Source organism: Trichechus manatus, unplaced genomic scaffold (assembly GCF_000243295.1).
Source record: "Trichechus manatus latirostris isolate Lorelei unplaced genomic scaffold, TriManLat1.0 scaffold00057, whole genome shotgun sequence".
Classification (NCBI taxonomy): domain Eukaryota; kingdom Metazoa; phylum Chordata; class Mammalia; order Sirenia; family Trichechidae; genus Trichechus; species Trichechus manatus.
This window is the reverse complement of record NW_004443993.1, coordinates 8,522,610-8,547,260: the sequence shown is the minus strand read 5'-3', so window position 1 is coordinate 8,547,260 and position 24,651 is coordinate 8,522,610. Positions and strand designations below refer to the sequence as shown.

The following is a 24,651-nucleotide window of genomic DNA, read 5'->3' as shown; positions in this document are numbered from 1 at the left end:
CGCCCTCCTTCTCTCCTCTGCCTCCTCCCCTCCTCTGCCTCCTCCCTGCCCTCCTTCTCCTCTGCCTCCTCCCCTCCTCTGCCTCCTCCCTGACCTCCTCCCTCCTCTCCCCTTTCCTCTCCCTCCTTCTTGTACCCCCTCTCGCCCTCCTCCCTGCTCTCCTTCTCTCCCTCCATTTCCTCCTCCCCCCTTCCCCACCCCGTAGGCACAGCTACCCGGTGGGCAGCCTGTGGTGGTGTCTCTTCTCTCCTGGCTCTCAGCGTAAGGAATCTGCTTAAGCTGCCACACTTGAAGAGGAGAGTGGGGTCTCGACCCAAAGTCTGGGGTTCGAGTCCATCAGCTCCCGGTTCACACCTGCTCTTTGTGACTCACCACCTTGCTAAGCCTCAGTTTCCCCTTCTGTCAAAGAGCAGGATGATAGCACCTGCTTTGCAGGCACTCTGTTGAGACGGGAGTTAGTGAGTTCCCAGTAAGGCGTGTCACGGTCCTGGTGAGCCTGATAGTCTGGGCCCTAGGTTCAGGCTCTTCTCGGGCAGCCCCTGCCCCTGTCCGTGGCCAGGGCCTTCGTGGCCAGGGACTTCATGGCCGCCTTGGTCAGGGCGGGTGGCCGTGTCTCCCCATTGCTGCTTCCCCGCCCCTGCCTGGCCATCTCCCCATATGCCGTGGGGGTGGAAGCATCCTCACCCCTCCTGCCGTCCCACCCCTGCTGCACGCAGCGTGGATGTAGGATGCTGGAGGTCCTCCAGCCTCACGTGCTGAGCTCTGGCTGGTGGGTCGTGCTCTCGGGGCGTCATGGCGAGGTCCAGGCTCACTCTGCAACAGTGTGTCCTCACACTCTCTGAAGACCACCCTGGACGTGGCTGAGCCCAAACTCTTGACTGTGCAGCCACACCCCCTGGAGGCCTGGGATGATGGTGTCATCTGTGAGCAGTGACCTGGGCATCATGCTCAGAGAAAGGGTTTTGAGTGAGTCTCTCACCTCTGTCTCCAGCTCTGGCCCCAGGGGGCCTGGGGCAGTGTCCAGACCCTCCCTCCGCCTCAATGGGTGAAGCCAGCCTTCTCGGGAAGGTCGGCCAGCAGCTCTGCTATTCGAGCTTCGCCTGGAGCCCAGTCCCAAGATGGGTGTGCTGGTGGCGGCCGCAGCGCTGACAGGCCAGCTCGAGGCTCCCAGGGGCCTCACAGGGATGACAGCACTGGCTGCAGAGAGAGCACCTGCCACAGAGACACACATGGGGCCCAGCACTCCTCGCGGCCCGGCTTTCTTCAGACACGGGGGCCTTGTATCCCCCGTCTCGGGAAGCCTCACGACAGTCCTGGGCCATCGCTGCAGCCCCTTGGCTGCCAAAGTGTATTTGGGGACCTAGAGGTGCCTGCCTATGCACACATGCAGCGCCCACGGCCCTGGTTCTCCTTTCCACCAAGTCCCTGGCTCAGAGGACACTGTTGGGTGGAACCTGGTCCCACCCATCAGGCACTTCTGGTGCATCTCTGCCCGAGGCTGGAGGGCGCGGTGTGGGGAGAGCCAGGCCCTCAGACGCCGGAATCCCCCAGCCTGCCGCGCTTGTGGGGCCTGGCCTGGGCGTTCCTGCGTGTCCTGCTGTGGTTGTCAGTGAACACCTGGGGGCGTTTTCTGGGAAGCTCCCCACACCTGGCCCCTCCAAACGGGTGACTGGGTACCCAGTGTCTGTGGTGGCCTTGGGGGGCCTGGTACTGAAGCTGCTTGAGAAGGTGTGGGTTTTCTTCCTGGCTGAAGAGGCGCGTCTCACGCACTGAGAGACTGTGGTGAACACCGGGCCTAGCTGCTGGGGTCTGCGAGGTGGGGGACCCGGGCTGCCAGCAGAATGGCCAACGGTCTCTGGAGGCTGCCTGGTGGCTACTCGTGGGCGTTTCTCAACACTGGGACGTCAGCAGAGATGGGCTGTGGTGAAAGAGGCGGCCTCAGGGCCCACATCCTGCTGGAGGCTTCTCCTGGAGGCGGCCGCGCGTTTGCTGGCCGTGGAAGCTCTGAGCACCAAGCACGCTTTGGCCGTGCCCCAGGGACTTTTGGAGGGCTTGCCCGCACACACCACCTTCGGGCTTTCTTGTCTGAAACCAGTTCCCGACTCTTTCCCTGCCCCCTGGATTTGTGGAGAAGAACAAGAAGCGGGTGCATCTGAGAAGCTTTTCGGGAGCCACCTCCCCACCTTGTCAAGCTTGACGCCGACTCCGAGGGCAGGGTGCCAGTCATTCTGCTCAGCCCGGAACCTGCTTCTTGGGGTGATGTGAGGCCTCCCGCATCCAGTCCACTGTCTGTGCGGCCGTGCCTGTGACCCCCCTTGCTGACAGCAGCCCTTGGGGAGTGAGAGCATGTGAGGGGTGGGGCTGGGGGTCCAGTACTCCCCTTGAAGTGGGGGAGCTTTCTTACCTGGCCCACCTGCCACCAGATGGGCATATGGCCTGGCCAGTATAGGCTCCTTCCCCAGCCCCAAGGCAGGCAGCCAGGGCCTCCCCCGTGGTGCCACAGCTGCCCTGAATCTGGCCCCCCCGGCCCTGCTGCTATGTATCCATTTCACAGCCCCCCATCCCATTAGTTCTGTCCAGGTTCTCCACCCAAGGTCAGAGGCAGGATTGGCATTGACCCTGTGTACGGGTGGCCGAGACACACATGCCTAGCAGAGGCCAGCAGAGTGGCTCTCGTACCGATGGAGAAACCGAGGCTTAGAGCTGGGCACTGCCTTGGCCAGAGTGGGAAAGCCAGGGTTAGACCCAGGGCTTCAAACTGGTTTGTTCCAGTTTGACCCCCTTTGCACCCCAGATATACTGAATCAGAATCGACATTTAAGTAAGACCACAGGTGATTCTTATGTATACATGGGAACTATTAAAACGTAGACATATACATAAGAATCCAGATTTCTAGATGGAAATCTCATTAAAACGTAGATTCTGATTGAGTATATTTGGGGTGAAAAGGTAAATTCTCAGCAGGGGGTCAAACCAGAAAGAACCGATTTGAAGTCCTGGTTAGAATAGGGCTCCTGGGCTGGCGCTCACATCCCTGTTTGCACTGACCCTGAATCAGGACTTGGGGTCAGCATGCAAGGGGAGCCGTGATGGGGGCAGGTGACTTCAGCGCAGGGCTGGGGGCCACGCGGTTCTGTGTGGCACCTCCCTGAGCACATCACCTTGGGGCAATGGGAGATCTTGGCTAGATTTCCCAGAGGGGGCCCCTGGGGAGCCCCATTTACCATGAAGGTGGGCGAGGAGGGGTGTTTGGAGGGGCTGGCGTGGGTTGGGCAGGGCTGGGCCCAGCAAACCCCGGAGAAGAGACAGAGAAGGCTCCTGCCCAGGCAGGGGGCCCCCGTCTCTGCATCAGGGTCTGGGTCTGTGGGATGAGGAGAGGCTTGTGCCTTCTCAATCCCTGTGCGGGTGGGGGGCTGCCCCAGAGACTGTGGGAGGGGCCAAGGGGCCCTTAGGCATGCAGCAGAGGAGAGTACTTCTCGGCTTCCTCCCACATCTATGTGGGGGCCCCACGCTGCTGGCTGCCTCCTCCCGTCCACTGTCCCCTCCCCCTGGAGTCCAAAGTGCCCTGGCCGGTTCTACCAGACAGGCTCACCTAGGTGAGAGGGACAGATGGCAGCTAGTCCAGGGCCGAGCAAGAGTCAGGCCTGTGAGGCTGGAGCCTCCAGGTGTCCCTGAGCACCTGGGGCGATGTACCCCACACAGAGAACACGCATGCATGCGGGCACACACACGTGCACACACCCTCACCCAGGCATCTTACCCTCTTCAATCCTAGGGGCCGTCCAGTCACGTTTGTTTTGTCTTACTGCCCCCTGGTGGCTGGGCTAGGGCAGACAACTGTAGGAAGAGGGGGATGGATGCAACACTCCTGGGGCACCGGGGTCCAAGCTGGGGGTGAGTGGCGGATCAGCTGCGTGGCCCACAGTCTCTGCCAGCTGCCTGCCGCACGCACTGCATGCACACGCCTCTCAGCACCACAGGGGCAGCTGGCGGACAACAGCTGCACACAGGCTGAGCCGCAGGGCAGGCAGGGGGACGTGAAGCGGGACCGGGAAGGGTCTGCACAAGGAACGCCTCCCCACCCAGCCCCCTGTTCCAGACCTTTCTGCTGCCCCTGCGGCAGCCACAGTCCCCGTCAGCCAGCTGGGATGCTCTTTGGAGGAAGGCCAGGCACCCACACGGGCAGCCGCCTGTCTCCGGACATTCCTGTCTCTCTGACCCGTGGCCGCCGCAGATGGGCGACCGGAGTCTGGAACTTCAGGTCCCACTAGGGGCTGAGTAAGAAAGGGATTGTGACTGGAATGCGTGTTGATGGTGTCCTCGGGCTGGAGGGGGTGACCAGCCGGTGGCCCCAGCCCGGGCTCCTTGGCGACTCAGGAGAGGCCAGTGTGTGACCAGGCCGCCCCTTCCCTGCAGGACTTCCTGTTTGCCTCCAGCAAGGGGTGCTGCATCTCTGTGACCCCTGGGGTGTGGTATATGGAGGGGAGCTGGCTGCAGCCACGTGGCCAGAGGGCATTTTCGCCCCCCTCCTTTGCTGTGGACTGAAAGATTCTCTTCTTCTCCCCATCCCGCCTGTCGCCCCGCCATGGGGAGAAGTCGGCCCAGTCAAGCCCCTCCAGCTCCAGCTCCAGCGCAGACTCCAGCTCCGACTCGGATTTCGAGCCATCCCAGAACCACAGTCAAGGTGGGCACCACAGGAGGGGTGGCTGAGAATCGGCAGGGGGTGTCCTACCGGTGGGGCCCTCGTGAGCCGGCCTGGGCGGGGGTGGGGGTTGCGGTCAAGCAGAGAGCCGGGGGTGACCTCCTGAATATCTTTCCCACGGCGGCTCACTTGGTGCCGAGTTTCAGCCGTGAATGCAGTCCCTGTGTCTGGAAGCTTTTGCTGCCCGCGTGCTAACTCTTCCAGCTCACCGGGGGCTGCGGCTGCAGCTGCGCCGGGCTGAACTCAACCCCGCGGCTCTTCAGTGTACGGGGCTAGCCCCGACTGCCCCCGAAGGCCCACCCCGCAAGTGTGCGGTGGTTCTGGGGAGACAGTACTTAAAGCAGCGACAGGCCCCCAGACCGCCTCCTGCCAGGTTTGGGAATGCTGTCCCTTTGGTGGCCTCTGGGGTCTGCCCCCCCAGGGCCCTCGCCATGTGTGGCAGGGCTTTGAGCTGTGCTGATAAGGTGCTGGCGTCTGGGGGTGGATGCAGACAGTAGCCCCCCTCTAGTCTGGGCCTGCCGGTTGCCAGGAGCCCCTTTCTCCAGCGGCTCCCAGTGGAAGCTCATTGGCCACCGTTCAGCCCCATTACAGCAGCTTCCCTTCTGCCTACGGCCTGGTCAGCTGGGGTCTGGCTCTGGGCTTAGGGCAGGAATGCCCTGCCGGGGGTCTGTGCTTGGCTGCGGCTTGGCTGGCCACCAGTCTCTGCATCCTGGCTTCTCTCCGCAGACAGCCGACAGCTGGGGGGTGGGGGGTGCTCAGCCTGCCCCAGAGTGGGGAGGGGGCATGCTCGGGTGACGGTGGGGGGCCTGCGAGGACCCCTTGTAGACAAGAAGAATTTACTGGAGATGGAATGAGTCTCCTCCTCTGCAGCCTGGAATCCTTTTGGGGGGTGGGCGACGGGTGTGCATGGGGGGAGACCTGGGATTGAGCTGCGCAGTCGCCGAGGGGGGCTGGGGGATGGTGTACAGGAAGCCCGCACGCCCTCCAAGTGCTCTTATCTGGGAAGGGAGGGAGGGGGAACCTGCTGGAGCGGGATCATGTGACTAAGGTAATTGAGGGCTTTGTGTCCCTCTGTTGCCTTGGTAACGGGAATATAAACCAAGATGCCGTCGGTAGGGGACTGGAACTGTGCGCCTCTGGAGAAGGGAGGACGGTGGGCGAGCAGCCGTGGAGGGCACCACCAGGGGGGTGGGCGGGCTTGAGTAGCGGGTGCAGGCTGGACAGAGGGGCTCTGTCCCGGCCGCCACTGCCCTTAGCCCAGGGGAGGGTCCACCGGGCAGAGCATCGGCACCGGCTCTGTGCGCACCCTCCCTGCCGAGGGCCACCCATCTGGGCACCAGGAGCAGAGGAGGGCCCCTCACCACCGGGATGGAGGCGCCCCACGGCCCTGCCACAGGCCCATGCCCTGAGGCCAGGGAGCAGGGTCTGGAAGGTAGGGGCCGGAGGGGCCTGTGCCTAGAAAGGGTGTGGTGCGGGGGCGGGGAGACGCGGGCCGCTGGAGAGCAGGTTGTGTGTAGATTCAGGGTCCCTGGTGTCTTGAGACCCCTGGCCCTGCAGAGCCTCACCCCCTCCCCCCCGCCTGCCCTGCCCTAGGCCCCCTGCGTTCCATGGTGGAGGACCTGCAGTCCGAAGAGTCCGAGGAGGATGACTCTTCGTCGGGCGAGGAGGCCACCGGCAAGACGAACCCGGGGCGGGACTCCAGGTGACCGGGCCCCAGGGGGTGGCAGGGCGGTGGTCAAGGGCCACTGTCTGGTCTGCTGTGATGGGGGGCTCAGCTCGAGGGCCTGGAGTGCGATGTTACAGCCGGGGCTGGCACCCAGGTCTCAGCCGGCCAGAGGCTGTGCCAGGACTGCGGGGTCCTCAGGAGGACGGAGTGGGGTCAGGCTGGAGGGATGGGGTGTCTGTGCTGCTGGATGTTGTCAGGTCCCAAGCGGTCTCTCTGCCCAGGCTGGGTGTCGGACCTGTGGCCGTGTGGTCTCTGTGGCAGGCCCTCCTAGGTTTTCCCATGAGGGGCCTTTGGCGGTGTCCTTCGTCATTGTCACTGGACGGTGTGGGCAGCCTGGCAGGGAGATGGGACATTCAGAGCAGTTGCAGTGGTCGTTGGAGAAGGTGTGGGGGAGCAGGCAGGACCCAGGAGCCGGAGGGCTGGTCCTGGTGTGAGGTGCATGAGGGGAGGAAGGTTCTGCCGCTCACGGCCGTGGGACGTGTGTGGCATGGGGCCAGGCCATCACTGGGGGCTCTGTCTGACCTGCAACACCCCGGCCCAGAGTAGGTGAGCCAAGGCCCGTTCTCCAGGTCCCCAGCTCCTCAGCGCAGCTCCCCCCACCACTGCTGCCCGGCCCCAGGCTCACGGGCCCAGGTGAGAGAGTCCCTGACGGTAGGTGGATGGACAGCGGCCCCTTTCAGAGCCGGGAGAGACGTGACTGAGGACAGGGCATGGGAGGGCTCCGTGCTGGCGGGTTACTCACTGACACCGCCCTCCCGCGAGCTGCAGGCTGTGAGAGGCCCTGTAAACCGGTTGCTAAGTGCTAGCACCGCCCCCCCCCCCGCCCCAACACACACCACTGAGTGAGGTGTGCACAGGTGGGTGGCAGGCCTCCTGGGTGCAGGGTAGGCCCCCTAGAGCTCAACACCTCCACTGGTGCGGATGCACTCAGTATCGATTCTTCTGGACGCGGTGAGGAGCTAGAGTGGGGCAGGCGCAGGCCCAGTGCTCCGGGGGCTCACAGAGCCTGGCAGCCCTCCAGTGCCTGGGGGTTAGTGACCACGCGGGCACTGGCGGAATGGAGTGCTGTGGCCAGCACAGGTGGGGAGTCTTGCTCCAGATGCAGAGTGCCCCCATCCTGGCCTGTTCCACATTCCAGCCTGGCATCCCCGGGCAGTGGGAGCATCACACTGGCCGCCTTGTGCTGGCCTCTCTGGGGGTGGCTCGTGGCCAGGAAAGGGAGGCCGAGCTCTCAGGCCCCAAAGACAGTGTGGGGAGGCCCTGCAGCTGACAGCTCAACTTGGGAGAAGTTTATCCAGGGAGAGTGATGACACCCTGGCACCAGGGAGGGAAAAGGCGCCATCAGGAGCCAGGGCTGTCTGCACTGCTGCGCCCTGTGTCAGCCTGGGAGGCACAGCCCAGAGGTATTGCAGCCGCGCCTTGGGCCCTTCCTGCCTTCAAGGCCACAGGGAGTCCCCCCCGGAGGAGGGAGAACATGGCAGGTAGGACTCCCCAAGTGTGGGCGTGTCGTGAAGTGACAGCTGTCCGGTTCCCTGGTACTAGGTCAGGCCCAGCCGTCCGCGACGCCACAGGGACCCCAGGCACAGGCTCTGCCTTGGGGGTCTGCGTGCTCCAGGGGGCAGGCCCCATAGAGCAATGTTCGGGGCTGGGGAGGCCTGGTGGGGGGTACTCTGCACAGCAGGAGGTTCTGGAAAAAAGAAGAGAAATGGGCCAGCACATGTGATCCGGACCGACGTCGGGAGAGGAGGTGTGGCTATAAGAAGGGTTCAGGCTCAGTCGAGGAGGGTGTCTGGCCTCTCTCCCTCCCCCGGTAACCGGTGACATCCGATGTGGAGAGCCAGGCCCTCCCCGGCGCATTCCTGAGAAGAGACGGAGGCGGAGCGCATAGGGACCTGCCCAGAGTCTCACTCTCGCAGGAGGTGGACGCCGAGTTGACGGGGCTCCCGTCGGGCCTGGGGGTGTTGTCAGGACTTGGTGTTGAGGCGGGCTCCAGAGCTGAGAGCCGGTGCGGGGGCGGAGCAGGGCCAAGCGGGGACGGAGGAGGCCGGGTGGGGGCGGAGCCGACTACGTGAGGGCGGAGCGGGCCGGATGGGAAGCGGAGCAGACCGTGTTGGGGGCGGAGCTGGTCGGGTAGGGGCGGAGCTGGTCGGGTAGGGGCGAAGCGGGCCGTCCCAGGGCTGAGAGCTGGGTGGGGGCGGAGCGGGCCGCGTGGGGCGGAGCGGGCGGCCTTTAGCGCCCCTGGGAGTTAGTGCTCGCTGTGCTTCAGGTGTTTCTCCGTTGGAGGCCCTGTGCTGACTGCCCCCCCCCCTTTTTTTTTTTTTACCTCAGCTGTGGCTGCTTAGAGCGTCTCCATAATGCGGGGGGTATGGGGGGGGCACCTCTTAGGATTGGAGGGCCAAGCGCTTGGCAGCCACAGACCCAGATTTGGCACCTTGGGGCTTGCAGGGTAGGCGGGCAGAGGAGCCTGGGGTGGGTGTATGCAGACGCGGTCAGCGGGGGCCTGATGTCCCGTGTCGCGTGTCCAGGCTGAGCTTCAGCGACAGTGAGAGCGACAACAGTGCCGACTCCTGCCTGCCCAGCCGTGAGCCCCCACCCCCCCAGAAGCCACCCCCACCCAACAGCAAGGTGAGCCCGGGGACCCTGTGCGGAGGAGGGCAGGTCAGGGGTCTCTGCCAGTGGGGGAAGCCCACAGGGCGGCCAGCTCGTCTCCCCCCGCATACGTTGGGATGCAGCACGGGAGGGCTGGAGCCAGTGCCCCGCCTGGGCCTGGGTTCTCCCGAGGGGCCCAGTACTTGGCTGGGGGAGACAAGCCTGTTCTGTGATGTTTGAGTCAGATCAGAGAAGGGAGTCACCTCCCTCCCCGTGTGCAGGCTGGCCCAGGGGCTCAGGAGAGTTCTCAGCAGGGTCTCGGGGCAGACCTGGGGGTTTGTAGAGCACCTGGGGGCGGGTGGGTGCTCAGGAGTCCTGGGGTTTGCCCTGCAGGCGTCAGGTCGGAGGAGCCCCGAGTCCTGCGGCAAGTCTGAGAAGATACTCAAGAAGGGGACCTACGACAAGGTGGTCAGGCAGTGTGGGGATGGGCGGGAGGGAGGCTGGAACCCCCGAGGCCCCCAGATCCTCAGGTGGGGGTAGCCCTCCCTCCCCTGAGAGCCCCAGGCCCCCTCTCGCTGTGTGCGGCAGCCGGGCTGGAGCGGCTGTGGGGAGGTGACCAGCAGCGGGCGGGGTGGGCCTGGGCGGAGGGGCCGGGCCACCGCTGACGTCCCCCGCCCGCAGGCCTACACAGACGAGCTGGTGGAGCTGCACCGGCGGCTGATGGCCCTCCGGGAGCGCAACGTGCTGCAGCAAGTAAGAAGGGCCGTGTCCGGGGGCCGCCGGCGGCCCGGGGCGGGGCAGGGTGGCCCCTTCCCCTGCTCCAGGCCCTGACGTGCTGCCCGCCTTCCAGATCGTGAACCTGATCGAGGAGACTGGCCATTTCAACGTCACTAACACCACTTTCGACTTCGACCTCTTCTCCCTGGACGAGACCACCGTGCGCAAGCTGCAGAGCTACCTGGAGGCTGTGGCCACATGACCCCGGGCCGCCCGGGCCTGTGTCCCCGGGGCCCCGGGAGCCCTCGCCGGGGCCCCGCCTTCCTTCCTCTCTCTCCACTCGCCTGCCTGCAGCGCTGCCTTAGCGACCGCCCTGTCCTCGGCCCGCACAGCCAGCTGCACTTTGCTCGGCGGTGCCCGGCGCGCCCTCCCCACCTCCTCCACGGGGGCCCCGGGGCTGCCCGCGGCCACCCTCATGTACTCAGCTCGGCCTCCCCCGGAGAGGGGTTGGCGTTGAAGACGGTGCCGGGCCACTCGTGCGGAAGTGGAAGAGATGTGTCCAGCCGCGGGCTTCTCGCCCAACCTCGGGACCAGCCCCCAGGGTGGCGGTCTGTCCCCCCAGCTCCATGGCAGGGTGTGTGGGCGGTGACAGCCGGGCCATTCTCACGGCTGAGAGCATGCCCACATTGGGAGGCCGGAAGGCTCCCTGGAGGCACCCACCCCGCCTGGGTAGAGTCCACAGTGGCCACCCCCTTCCTGCCGGCCTCCCGGGCCGTGCTGTACAGCTCTCTCTATATTATATATATGTATACACCGTGGTGTCTGACGGTCGAGTGTGCGTCTCCCTGGCAGCAGTGGACGTGGGGGGTGGGGGGACAAGGTTGGACGTGTAGATTAAGGTGTCTCTACTAGTCTTGTCATTGTTGCGATGGAGCGGGCCTCTGAAGCACTCACGTCCGCGGCCTCCAGGCCACCTCATGCGGGAGAGGCCTCCGGTCACCGTTCCAAGGACGTCTCTTCCGCCCTGGGCGGCCAGTGAACACTAAAAATGGGGTGCTTGTCCTCAGGAGCCTGGCCAGCTCGCCACTGCCGGCACCTAGTCAGCCTAGCGCTGAGCTCTGGGGACTGACCCTTGGATCCCCGGGCGGCAACGAGGCTGCCCAGGTCTGTTCTTGGGGCTCACACTCCTCCTCCTCTTATTATTGTTGGTCGAGTCTTCGAACTTGTAAACAATGAGCTTTTGCCAAATAAGACGGGAAAGTTTGTGGGGTTTTCCGAGGAGCCTCCGGACTCAGTCAGTCCTTGTGTGTGGCTCCTCTCCAGGCGCGCTCCCCTGCGCTTCATACTGGTGCTGCGCTGGCCCAGGCCCCTGCGCGCAGGGATTCTCCAAGGGCCCAGGGCTCCTCCTCTGCCTCCCTCCCAGCCAGGGAGTCCGCCTTCTTGTTCACAACCTCTGGCTTGAAGGAGGCGCGGGGAGAGGAGGCCTGGGGCCAGAGGTGCGCCGCTTTTCCAGCCCAGTGTCTGATGGCTCCTCTTCCCCCAGGTTAGGACTTCAGGCATGGGGGGCTCCAGGCTTTCCTCCTGTGATTCCATGCCCCTTGGTATCTGATTGGATTCCCCCCATCGGAAGACTCTGAACACTCCCTGTGGGCGAGCCTTGTCTGCAGTCTCATGGTTAACTCCCAGCATCCCATTCTGAAAACTTCCAGAGGAAACGAGGACTCCCGCTGTCTTCCTCCAAACCCCACAGCCCCAGGGTATCGGGAAGAGGGCAGGTTCCTGCGGCCCCATCCCTCCCCACAGGCCAGCAATACTCCTGAGTGGGGTGCCTTTCTTCTCAGAAAACTCTCCAAGATATTGGACAAACGCGCTGACCTGACGTGGTCTTCCAGAAGGCAGAAGCTGCTCGGCCATCTGCACCAAGAGGCAGGCAGGTGGCCACGGACAGGAGCCCCGGCCCGAGGCCTGATCTTCACACAGTGTCTGGGAAGGGCTGTCAGGATCCTGAGCTCCATGCGGCGACCCGGGCAGCCCTTCCCCCGGAGCAGCCACTGGAAGGCGGCAGGCCAGCTGGCGTGCCCACCCGCCAGTCCCAGGGCCTCGGGAAGCACCAGCCCATTTCTCAGTTACCTCCTTGGCCGGAAGGCCCCCACTGCCATTCTCTGGAGTGGCTTCGTGACCACCAGGTGGAAGGCCAGCCCTCCGGGCCCCACCTGCGGCATTCCCAGCTGCTCCCACCCCACCCCGGCTGCCGGACAGTTGGGCCCGCAAGGGCTCCGGGGACACTCGCATAGGAAGGGGCCTGGCGCTTTTTGATTGCCGCGTGTTTCATGTTAAGCCCCCCCCTCCCAAGTCCCCAGTGCAAATCCCTGTGTTTTGCCCTCTCCCGAACAAACGTAAACCGACACCTAAAGGAAAAGGTATCGGATACCTTCCTCACCCATGAGGGTTTTCACAAAGAACGTGTCTCAGTAGGAGCTAGGACGTCCTTTGACCCAAGACCAACTCCTGGATAAAAAGAATAAGGAGGCTCGTGTTTGTAATAAGTCACAGGATTGTTTCTGCCCTGAATTTTAAACTTTTTGTTAAATTGTGAAATTATGGAGGAGTTTTATAGAAAAAAACTGAAATAAAGTCAAATGGAAAAGCTGGCCACGTAGTCTCATGTGTCTGCTTGGTTGCACCTGTGTGGAGTTGGTGGGCAGGACCACCTATCCTCATGTTTGGGCCCCTCAACCCCTTACCTGTCCTGTGCTTTTCAGATCAATGGCCGGGAGAGGAGGGTGGGAACCAAACCTGGTGGGGCTGTAGGCGGGGATGGGGGCTGTGGGCAAGGTTGGCATCCTAGAGGGATAGAGATGGTGCCACCAGAAATCCAAGAAGGCAGAGAATTCAGTCCGGGGTCCTGCTTTTCATGCTGTGCTCCTTCCTTGGAAGCAGGTAGCATGGTTTGGGTCGAAATACCTGATTTCACAAGATGGGTGGGTGGGGGATGGATGAGTGGACAGGTGGGTGGGTGGATGGATGAACAGTGGGTCAGTGGATGGGTGGGTGGATGGATGGGTGAATGAACAATGGATGCCTGTGTGGGTGGCTAGCTGGCTGGGTGGATTGGTGGATGGCTGGGTGAGTGGACGGAGGGGTGGGTGGCTGGGTGAATGGATGGGTGGGTGAGTGTGTGGGTGAATGGACAGGATGGGTGGGTAGATGGATAGATGGGTGGGTGATGGAAGAAAAATTTGTTTAAGGGCAACCTTTGCCAGGTGCCAGAGTGACCGTGCCAGGCGTCAGTGGTGGGATTTTGGTCTGGACTCTGCGGCAGAGCTGAGTGAACCCAAGGAGACAGAGCCTTGCATCTCCTGTGTGATCTCTGCTCTGTGGGCTCTGGCGCTGCCCACAGGAACGGGCATTCTGTGGTAGACATTGCAGGCCGATACCCTCTGGCCCTCCCCTCCCCCCCAGCAGTGGCAGCCGCTGGGTCAGATCACTTTTGTCAGCAGGCAGCAGCTGGAGGAACGCAGGGCATGGCTTGGCACTAGGTCACTTATGCTGTCTTCTCCCAGAATTCAGCGTCCAATATCAGGACAAAACTGCAGGCCTTTGGGGACAGTTTCTAATCTGAGCTCCTAAAAAGTAGGGACATTGAATGAAAGAAGCTCTAGAGTGGTCCCTCACAGTCCCCAGACCCCCCATAACACACAGTAAAAACCCATTGCCGTCCAATCGATTCCGACTCATAGTGACCCTATAGGACAGAGTAGAACTGCCCTATAAGGTTTCCAAGGAGCAGCTAGTGGATTCAAACTGCCAACCTTTGGTTAGCAGCCGAACGCAGCCAGGATCCCATAACATAGTAGAAGTGTTTGTATGTAATAACGTCGCTGCTGTTGAGAAGGCTCCCATCCACAGCAGAGCAAAACGTTGCCCGATCCTGCGCCATCTTCACAATCGTTGGTCTGCTCAAGTCCTTTGTTGCAGCCACTGTGTATTTTGAGTGCCCCCCAACCTGGGGGAGTCTTCCAGAGCCCTCAGAATGAGGCCAGGGTGAGGGGTCCTTCCTTTCGTGCAGGGTCCCTCCTGTTCAGCACTGCTGACATGGGCCTGGATCCTTGTCTGGGGTGGGGACTGTCCTGGGCACTGTAGGGTGTTGAGCAGCCAGTAGCACCCAACCTCCTAAGATGTGACACCCACAAATGTCCCCCAAAACAACAAAACCAGTTGCTGTCATGGTGCCCCCATGTGCATCACAGTAGAACCGCGCTGCATGGGGTGCTCAAGGGCTGTGTCTCCAGATGCTGCCTGTCTCCTGGGAGAAGGAGGGGGGACGAGCCACTGCTTTTAGTAAACCAGTTTTATTACTGTTAAATTTAAATTTCAAACGCTACCCCAGAGAGGGGCATCATAGTTTAGAAACTGGGGCTCCCCACTGGGAGCAGCCTCCAGCCATCTCAAAAGCGATTCCCTTAGAGTCAGCTGGGGGAAAGGGAGGGCCAGGCACAGACGCTTCCATGCAGAAGGGAATCCACAGGGCCTGTCCCTCCCGGGCGGCTAGTCCTCCTTGCCATCCTGGTACCAGCTTTCGATTTCCGCTTGGTATGTTTGGGCCACGACGGCCCTCTTCAGTTTGGTGGTTGCCCCTGGAAGAGAAGCGAGTCTTGCTCTTCACAGGATCCCTGAGCACCTTATTGCCGCCACCCATCACCAGACAGGCGAGGTCGAACCTGTCTTCAGGATGCAGAGGCCAGAGACTCGCCCTCTGCGGCTGAGAAAACAACAGAACAGGACTGGGGCACTACAAGCCTACCCCGAAGTGCCCCGAGAATTTCCACTGTGCACACGAACCGGCCACCGCAGCCAACACATCCTTCCCCACCCCCGGGGAGCCTCGGAGGCGCTGGTTCAACACACAGGTGCCGGCAGCCCACCCACCACCAAAACCAACCAGCTGCCATTGAGTCGATTCTAATTCATGGCGACCCCACGTGTGTCAGAGCGGAACTGTGCTCCATAGAGTTTTCAATGGCTGTTTTTTGGAAGCAGATCACCAGGCCTTTCTTCCAAGGTGCCTCTTGGTGAATTCGAACCTCCAACCTTTCACTTAGCAGCTGAGAATCGATTGCGTCACCAGGGCCTCCCGAGCATCCCACAGCCAGGACTTCAGACGTGGTTTTGGTGAAGCATCAGGACAGGCCACGTGGCCACAGCCCATCTCTAAAGCTCAGAACAAGCCTGCCCTGAGGAGGACCTCTCTCCCTCCCTGGGGTCCATGCCCACCCTTGCCGCCCACTCACCAAGCTCTCCCCCAGCCACGGAGAAGTCAGTGTCCAGAATCTTCCACTTGACGATCCTGGTGCTCTTCAAGGTGGCTTCTGTGTTGGCGATGTCGACAGCCTGGTTGATGAACTCGCTGATGATGGGGTCTTGGTCGTACAAGACGTCCGTCAGCCTGGTGGGCGGGCTCGAGCTGCCGGCAGAACATGATGGCCCCACTGGTCAGTGCATTCTGGGGCTCCCCCGGCTCTGGATTGGCTTGGCACCACTGGACGGGGATGAGGGCTCAGGCTGTCGTCAAGCCCCCGAGACCAGCACCCCACACAGGGGCCCCGCCACCGCCCATCACTGCTTATCCCACATCAACCCGGGAGAGCAGGCCTTTATTCCCAGCTTACAGATGAGCAAACAGAGGCCCAGCATGGACGGGACTTGCCTAATGTTGCCTCTATCAAAGGCAGGGCTGGGCCAGCCTTCAGGTTCATCTACTGTGTCTTGCTGTTATTCCAGGACCGGGACCACCCTGCTCAAATATGAGGGAGGGGCGGTCCTCAGGCACAGGGCCTGGCCCAGAGGTGGGGTGCCCCCACTGGGGGGACCTCACTTGCTGAGCACCATCTCTGGGATGTTGTTTTTAAAAAAATCCCAACCAGTTGCCATTAAATCCACTCCGACTCATCGCACCCCATGTGTGTCAGAGTAGGACTGTGCTCCATAGGGCTTTCAATTGCTGGTTTTCTGGAATAGAGTGCCAGGCCTTTCTTACGAGGCACCTCTGGATGAACTCGAACCACCAACCTCTTAGCAGCCATGCACGTTTCCCCGTTTGCAACACCCAGGGACTCCAAGATGTTGTTCTTGCGTGCGTTTCTCTTCCCCACAGAGGCCAACACAACAAGCCACATCTCGGGGGTTCCTAAGAGCACCCCACAACCAGGGTGTGGCCGCCTTCCTGGACTTGGAACCCTGGGAGCAGGCACGGAGGGACCTACAAGTCGCCTGTCCTCCCCGAGCCTTGGTTTCCGCATCTTGAGCCCAGGACAGCAGCCCCCATCTGAGAGCGAGCTGGCACCCCAGTTGTCGCAAGGACCAAAGACAGACCCAAGTACCTTGAGTGTGTGCAGGGCACACAGGTATGGGGTGTCCTGGCCCACCAGCACCACATAGCAGCTGGGCATGGGGTTGACCTTCTCGCCGGATTTGAGAGTGATGGTGTCTGCATGAAAGGGAGGGGGGCTTCGTCTCTGAGACACTTCATCAAGTCAGCCCTCATGGGGCTCAGGGGGCTGTCTCAAGGCAGCCCTCCCCTTCCTCCGCACTGGACTTGGCCCAGTGCCAGGGGCACCCTTACCTTTGATGTTGCCCGTGAGGTAGAGGGACTTGCTGTCATCCAGGAAGCCCAGGTCACCCGAGTGCAGGCAGCTGTAGACATCCACCTTGTCCTGGGTGCTCTCCTTTGAGGACATGCCGGCCCGAGACGTGGATGGCCCCGACGCCCTCCTCGTGCCCATGGCTCACCTTGGTGCGGGTGCCAGGCAGCTCCCTCTCACAGCTGGGGGCAGTGGGCGGGGAGGGGCGTCACGAACAGCCAGACTCAGCCCGCCAGCCACGACCCTGTGCTGAGTACAGCCACATCTCTGGGGTCCCCAAGAGCACCCGCAACTAAGGTGCAGGGTGGAGGAGGGAGAGCCTCCCCTCCCCGACCGGCTCACCACCCCTCGCCTCAGACCCTGAGTCTTCTCTGCTTGTCTTTCCGCTCTTAGAGTCCCACCCAGCCTAAGGAGGGGCAAGGGGAGAAGGGAGGCGGGGCATGGACAAGGCGTCTCCCCAGCAGCCTGGGGGGCCTGCCAGATGCAGCAACCTCTAGTCTCCCTAGGAAGAACCGCCTGACTGGGTGGGCCCCGCCTCAGAGCCAAGCTCATGGGGGACATGGATGGTCCCACCCAGCCCCTGGCCTCCAAGAGCCGACAGATGAGAACAGGGGACAAGGCAAGACGCGGACACGCTCAGGGCATCTTGTGGATGAAGTGGGAGCTGATGAAGGTTTCTGGGCGGGGAGAGAGAGGAACGCATGCACTCCAGGCAAGCTTGAGGAACCACAGTGCCTTATTTCCTGGGAAGCAAGACAGTGGGGTCTTAGCCACGCTGAGCCCAAGAGCGCAATGCGAGTCCAAGTACCCGCTCAAACGTTTTCTGAAAGAACGAGTAAGCCAGCCAGTGCATGAATGGAGAACTATTGGACAGGCTCCGTGGAGCACCTGTGTTTGCCAGCTGGTTTCCCATATGTTGATCCCACTTGTTACTTGCTGTAGAGTTGGCTCCAACTCGTGGCAACGCCATGTACAACAGAAGGAAATGTTGCCTGGTCTTGCACCATCTTCCCGATTGTTGGTCTGCTTGAGTCCATTGTTGCAACCACTGTGTATTTTGACGGCCTTCCAGCCTGGGGGCTCATCTTCCAGCACTGTATCAGACAACATTCTGTTGTAATCTGTAGGGTTTTCATTGACTAAATATCAAATGGAAACCCTGGTGGCGTAGTGGTTAAGAGTAACGTCTACTAACCAAAAGGTTGGCAGTTCGAATCTACCAGGCACTCCTTGGAAACTCTATGGGGCAGTTCTACTCTGTCCTATAGGGTCTATGAGTCAGAATCGACTCCATAGCAACGGGTTTAAATATTAAAAGTCGATTGCTAGGGCTTTCTTCCTAGTCTGTCTTAGTCTGGAAGCTCTGTTGAAAGCTGCCCGCCATGGGTGACCCTGCTGGTATTTGAAATACTGGTGGCATGGCTTCCAGCATCACAGCAACACAGAATCAAGCCACCCCAGTATGGTAAACCGATAGATGGGGGGGGGGTGATGATCCCACTTTCCCTCAAGCTTTCTATGTATTGAGTTATTGTGTGGACTTACATATTCAGAAAGATAGGGTCACTATGAATCAGAATCGACTCCATGGCAATGAGTTTGTTTTTTTTTTCCCGAGGAACACTAGGGATTTTCTCTGGCTGCTTTGATCGCAGGGTTTCGTCCATTTGGCCCCCCACTCGTCCACCCTCCCACTGCCAGCTGGTGGGGATTACTCCTATCACCCTTTCCAGGCTCTGAGCACCCGCTCTGAGCCGGTCACCTCCCCTTCCTTCAGCCTCCACACCTGTCCCATTTCTGCTGTGCCTCTCTGGGCTTGGGATTCAGGAGCTTGCAGGAGTGCAAAAGTGCTTTGCCATCGGCTGAAAGCTGCTTCCAGCTCCCCAAAGCCAAGTTGCTCTCTGGGGGGTTCATGCTGCGCGTCATTAAGAGGGATGAGGCTGAGGGACATCCACCATCTGGTCTCGTTCCCTCAACACAGACCCAATTTTACAGGAAACGTGTGTGTGTGTGTGTGTGTAGGGTGGTAGCTGGCCTCCAAGATGGCGCCCAAAGGCCCTCTCCTCCTGGTATCCACTGAGTAAGGCTGACTCCGGTGGCCAGTCAGCTATGGTGGAAATGTGTGACTTCTAGGTAAGGTCCTAAAAGGACTGCCAGAGCAAATACAAGATGCCCAGTTAAATTTGAATTTCAGATAAACTACAAAATTTTTTTTAGAGATTACAAGTATATCCCAAAATATCACATGGGATATACTTATGCTAAAAAATTTATTCATTGCTTGAAATTCCAATTTAACCAGGCATCCTGTATTTTTATTTGTTAAATCTGGCAGCCCTAGTCATAGAAAACACTGTGGCTTCCACCTCGCTGTCTCTTGGGGTGCTTGTTCTGAGGGAAACCGGATGCCATGTTGGGAGGATGCTCAAGCAGTCTTGTGGAGGGGTCCAAGTAGCAAAGAGCCAAAGCCTCCTGCCAACAGTCAGCAAAGAACTGAGGCCTCCCAACAACATCCATAAGAGCGAGCCATCTTGGGAGCAGGCCCTCCTGCCCCAGTCCAGCCTTCAGTTGGTGGGACCCCCGCCACCATCTTGACTGCGTCATCCTGAGAGACCCTGAGCCAGAAGCACACAGGTAAGCTGTTCCTGAATCCAGACCTGCAGAAACTAATATAATAAATGTTGTTTCAAGCTGCTGAGTTGTCTCCCTAGATGCCAGGGTGTCAAAAACAATTCACCATTATTAAAAAGAGTAGGTTGTAAATTAAAACACAGGGGGCAGCCGTGGTTCAGTGGTAGAATTCTTGCCTTCCATATGGGAGACCCGACTTCAATTCCCAGCCCGTGTACCTCATGGCAGCCACCACCTGTCTGTTAGGGGAGGCTTGCTCATTGCTGTGATGCCGAATAGGTTTCAGCGCAGCTTCCAGACTAAGACAGACTAGGAAGAAAAGCCTGGTGATCTACTTCCGAAAATCAGCCAAGGAAAACTCGATGGATCACAACAGTGCCCTCTGCAACTGATCATAAGGATGGCTCAGGACCAGGCAGTGTTTTGCTTCGTTGTGCACAGGGATGCAAGGAGTCAGGGTTGACTTGATGGCACCTCACAACAACTAATCAAAGCACAGATCTGAAGGGGTTTCAGTTCCTTGGTTGGGGGAGAGCAGGGGAGGGTGACAGCAGGCATGCAGGAGCCGCGTGAAACCCTCCAGGCCCCAGGGGAGGAGAAGGGGTTCCGGGTCAGACCGGCCGTCCCTGCGCCAGGCCCACCTCAGCAGCCGGAAGGCATGGGAGCTGCAGAGCTAGTGGACTCCTGTGCACTTGTCCAGGCTGTAGAGCTGGCGGATGCGGATGTCAAGGCCAAGAGGTAGCTCAGCGTGTCCTTGGGGAGTCCCCCAGCCCCGTGTTGTAGAGCTGCTGGCAGTGGTCCAGGCCCAGGAACCTCTGGGCTTGCTTGAAGATCAGCCTCTGGGCCAGGCTGAAGCACAGTGGGGACTGGACTGGCTTGAGAAGCAGACCCCCGGAGGAGAGCCAGGCCTAGGACCCCCCTCTGCCCCTGCTGGCCCAAGCAGCAGCGTGGCACCCTGGCCTCACCTGAACATCCACTTCCTGCTGGCACTGGGCCCCAGCCTCATGGCCCACTTGTCGAGCTTCCTGCAGAATAGGGTGCCGGCAAGCTGGGCTGCCCTCAGCATGTGGTCCCAGACCTGCGGCACGCCATCTAACACAGTGGGCTGCACCTCCTGCAGCATGGCCAGCACAACGGATGGGACAGTGGTGGCGACCAGGAGGCCCGAGCGCCATTCCCAGCCCCCCTGGCCCTGCCTTATCTGGCCCTCAGTGCCCCTGAATGGCCGTAGTGGACACAGGGCCCAGTTCAGGTCCAGGCTGTTGTTGGTCGACGGGGAGGATCCACACCATGCATTATGCAAAGGGATGGCTATGGGACCATCCTGGCTCCACACGGGCTCATGGGGACCACGCACTCCCAGCCACCTGCACAGGGGACACTGAGCAAGCCCTGGCCTTGATCACTTGCATTTGAGATGCAGCCATGTGGTTGAGTATTTCCGTAGCTGGTGTCCACCCACTCCTGGGAACGCTGTGTCAGGGGCGGGTGTGGGGAGAGAAGGGAAGGGAGAGAGAGGGAGAGAGACAGAGGCAGAGACAAAGCCAGAGAGAGATGAAGGGAGACACACACAGAGACACACAGACAAAGAGACGGAGCACGGGATTTTTAGGGCAGCGAAACTATTCTGTTGGCTACTGTCATGGTGGACACGTGACATTATGCATTTGTCAAAATGCACAGGACTGCGCAACACAAAGAGTGAAGCCTAATGTAAACTCTGGACTTCAGTTAGCAATAATGTATCAAGAGTGGCTCATCCATTGTAACAAAGGTACCACATTACTGCAAGGTGTTAGTAACAGGAGGAACCACGCGCTGGCGGTGAGGCGAGCCGTGGGATTCTCTGTACTCTGCACGGATTGTCTGTGCACCTAAACGTGCTCTAAAAAATAAAGCGTATTTAAAAAAAGAGACAGAGAAACAGAGGAGAGAGAAAGAGAGAGGATAGAAGGAAGAGGAGATGAGGCGACAAGCTCTGGTTTTGCCACTGCTTTCAAGTCTTGTCTGTTGCCAGGAAACATTTCCCAACAACCACAAATAATTAATGATGACGTGTAAGAGCAGGACCAAGCAATGTAAAAACCACAGCGCTCCCAGGAGCCGGCCGTGCTACAGGTCAGCAGACTCCGGCCCGCCACCTGTTCTTGTACTGTCGGTGAGCTTAGCTGGTTGCTACATTTTTAAATGGTTGTGGGGGGGTAGGGGGAAGCAAGAAGAATAATACTTGTGAAATATAAAAATTACGTGAAATTCAAATTTTCATGTCCAGCAACACAGTTTTGTATTTTTTTTCCCCGTGGGAAATTTGTTGTCTCTCTTGTTCTGTGTTGTTGTTAAATGCCATGGAGTTGGCCCTGACTCATGGTGCCCCCGTACACCAAAGAGTGAAATGCTGCCCGGTCCTGCACCAGCCCCATGATCTGTTGCAGAACAGACCATTGTGACCCATAGGGTTTTCCTTGGTTGATTTTCAGACGTCAATGGCCAGGCCTTTCTTCCTAGTCTTAGTCTGGAAGCTCCGCTGAAACCTGTTCAGTATCCTAGCAACACGCAAACCTCCACTGACAGACAGGTAGTGGCTGTACATGAGGTGCGTTGGCCAGGAATTGAACCTGGGTCTCCTGGATCGGAGGTGAAAATTCTACCACTGAACCATGCACTTGTCATTTTTTTTTTTGTGGCACAATGGTTAAGTACTCAGCTGCTAACCAAAATGTTGGTGGTTGGGATCCACCCAGCGGCTCTGCGGGAGAAAGACCTGGCGATCTGCTCCCGTAAAGACAACAGCCTAGAAAACCCTATGGGGCAGTTGGAATTGACTTGATGACACCCAACAACACTAACGACAGGGTTGGGACAGATGCCTCTCAATCCTTATGACACTAGATCAGGGCGGCTCCACCCCTTCTGTTTACAGAGGAGGAAACTGAAGCCCAGAGAGGGGGAGGGCCTGGGTCAAGCACCCAGTTGGGGGCAGGGCAAGGATTCCGGTTCTGAATAGGAAATTATCATCTTAATTATTATTGTTAGTTGCCCTGTAATTGACTGGACTCAGGTCGACCCCATGCGTACAGAGTAGAACTGCCCCGTGGGGTTCTCAAGGTTGCGACCTTTCAGAAGCAGATCACCAGGCCTTTCTTCTGAGGCACCTCTTGGTGGGTTCAAACTGCCAACCTTTTCACTAGTAGTTGAGGGGAAGACCCTCAAGGAGATGGATTGACACAGTGGCTGCAACAATGGGCTCAAGCATAACAATGATTGTGAGGATGGTGCAAGACCTGGCAGTGTTTCTGTTGTACATGGGGTTGCTATGAGTCAAAACTGACTTGATGGAACCTAACAACATTATTTGGTTCAAAGATGACTTCAGGGGATAGCTTCAGTTCAAGGTTTAAAGATTACCTCAGGGTAATAGTTTTTTTGGGGGGAGGGTGATCCAGCCTCAATGAATCCAGAAAGTCTGGATTCCATGAGAATTTGAAATTGTTCCACATTTCCCCCTTTTGATTAGGATTCTTCTGTAGAATCCTTGATGTAAATGTTCAGTATTGGTAGCCAGGCACCATCCAGTTCTGCTCTCGTGGCTATTATTTTCTTTTTTAAGTGCCTAAAAGCATACCCAGCTCACAGTAGGCGATCCAGTTTTTTATTATTTTTAACATGGAATTCTTCAAACCATCTTGTGTTTTTGTTACATGTGGCGGGAGGTAGATTAAAGTTAATTCTTCTTCATATCATTAAAAAACAAAAACAAAGTCAGCTCATCCAAAGCCAGCTCGTGTTCCCTCACTGAGGAACAGGAGTTGACCTTGAGTTTGGATATGCTCATCATGTCTCTCAATTTGGGTTGGTTGGAAAGTCAGCTGGGAGCCAGCACTGAGTGGGCTCTGACCCCCAGAGGAAGCAGTCAGTGGTATTTGAGGCCTTGTTGCAGGAACAGCACATTCTGAGCATCAGTCAGGGTCCCCACGACCAGCCTGTCCATTCAGACAGCTATCCCTCACGCTCATGTGTAACAGTGTGATGGTGTAGCCACTGAGGGGACTTCACTTATTTCTGTTCAGTCAGGCACACAGTGTGAGTCTTCGTCCCCACCAAGGCCCCCACCTGGAATGCCCACTGACCCCTGAAGGTCTGAGCCCCCTGACCTGCATCACTTTCTGCAGTTGCCTATTGCAGTCCACCACGAAGATGTCCACCTGTGAGTTCTCAGCCATGACCTGGCCCACTTTCGGAGAGCTAGTGGACAAGATGCCGACAGAGAAGTCTCTGGAAGCAGAGCCCAGGAAGTGAGGGCTTCAGGAGCCCATGAGGGAGGCATCGAGTCCCTCAGGTGGGGCACTGAGTGTGGGTGACGTTCCCAGACACCCCCAATGTGTCCTGGGGTGCTGGATGGTGGGACCCAGGGACAGCCCAGCCCTGGGCTCTGCCTTAAGGGAGTTCCCCGATGGTCCAGGCTGGTGGAGGGAGGGCTCAGTGCTGGGAAGCCCTGAGGGGTGGGAAAGACTTCCTGGAGGAGGGCACATAAGAACTAGGTTTCACAGGATGTACAGGAGTTCACCGGGCAGAGAATGTCAGGAAGGGTGACCGGGGTGGGGCTTGGGGCTGGACCCTTGACAAACCCCACTGAGCTCAGACTAACAAGGGATGGGAAAGATCCCTGGAGCCTCTGTCTGCTCTGTGTCCTGGGAACTCGGCCATGATACCCCCATAGCCTCAGAAGGGGGCAGGGGACTCAGCTGGGCTGGTGACTTCCTGCCTTGTTGCACCCTGGGAGAGACCAGGTGCCCCTTACCCCGCCATGATGACACCAATGCTGGCAATGATCCATTCCTCTGAGTTAAGCCCACGTTCCCCACGCCATGGAAATGCTCCAGCCCCAGCTGGGGGAGGAAGGCCCTGTGAGGCCCAGGCGGGCTCAGCCATCACCACCTGCAACCTGCCCAGGACCCTTGGGCTGGGAAGCTTGGGCTTTGTCCAAAGGACCATTGTCCTTTTTTCTTTGATGAAATAACCCATAGCCCCATTACAAGCTAAACATATTCATCTAGACCAGTGGTTCTCAATCAGGGTGATTCTGCTTCCCCCGGGGGAAACTGGGCAATATCTGGAGACATTTTTTTTTTATTGTTGTTGAAAATATACACAGCAAAACATACACCAATTCACCAATTTCTTCATGTACAATTCAGTAACATTGACTAAATTCTTCAAATTGTGCGACCATTCTCATCCTCCTTTTCTGAATTGATTCTCTCCTATTAACATAAATTCACTGGCTCCTAAGGTTCTCATCTAACCTTTCGAGTTGCTGTCGTCAATTTGATCCCATATAGATAGTTCTTTAAAAGAGCACAATGCTCAAAGAACACATTCTTTTTTTTTTATTTTTAATTTTATTGTTGTACCTTAAGTGAAAGTTTACAATTCGTTAGTCTCATAGAAAAATTTATACATACGTTGTTATGTGACCCTAATTGCTCTCCCTATACTGTGACAGCACACTCCTCCTTTCCACCCTTGATATCCCATGTCCATTCAACCAGCTTCTGACTGTCTCTGCCTTCTCATCTCACCTCTGGACAGGAGCTGCCCATTCAGTCACATGTATCTACTTGAACTAAGAAGCACATTCTTCA

At 58.7% G+C, this 24,651-nt stretch overlaps 1 protein-coding gene across 1 annotated transcript in view; it reads left to right on the top strand.

Moving 5' to 3' along the window:
- The window catches only part of MLLT1 (MLLT1 super elongation complex subunit), a 77,646-nt gene extending 67,556 nt beyond the window's left edge, over nt 1-10,090 (top strand). Inside the window, exons 8-13 of the mRNA XM_004378614.1 lie at nt 4,600-4,687; nt 6,299-6,407; nt 8,957-9,056; nt 9,414-9,485; nt 9,702-9,773; nt 9,871-10,090. Coding sequence (XP_004378671.1) covers nt 4,600-4,687; nt 6,299-6,407; nt 8,957-9,056; nt 9,414-9,485; nt 9,702-9,773; nt 9,871-9,999 — 570 coding nt within the window. The 3' untranslated portion in view covers nt 10,000-10,090. The remainder of the gene's footprint in view (nt 1-4,599; nt 4,688-6,298; nt 6,408-8,956; nt 9,057-9,413; nt 9,486-9,701; nt 9,774-9,870) is intronic.
- Nucleotides 10,091-24,651: the final 14,561 nt, after the last annotated feature.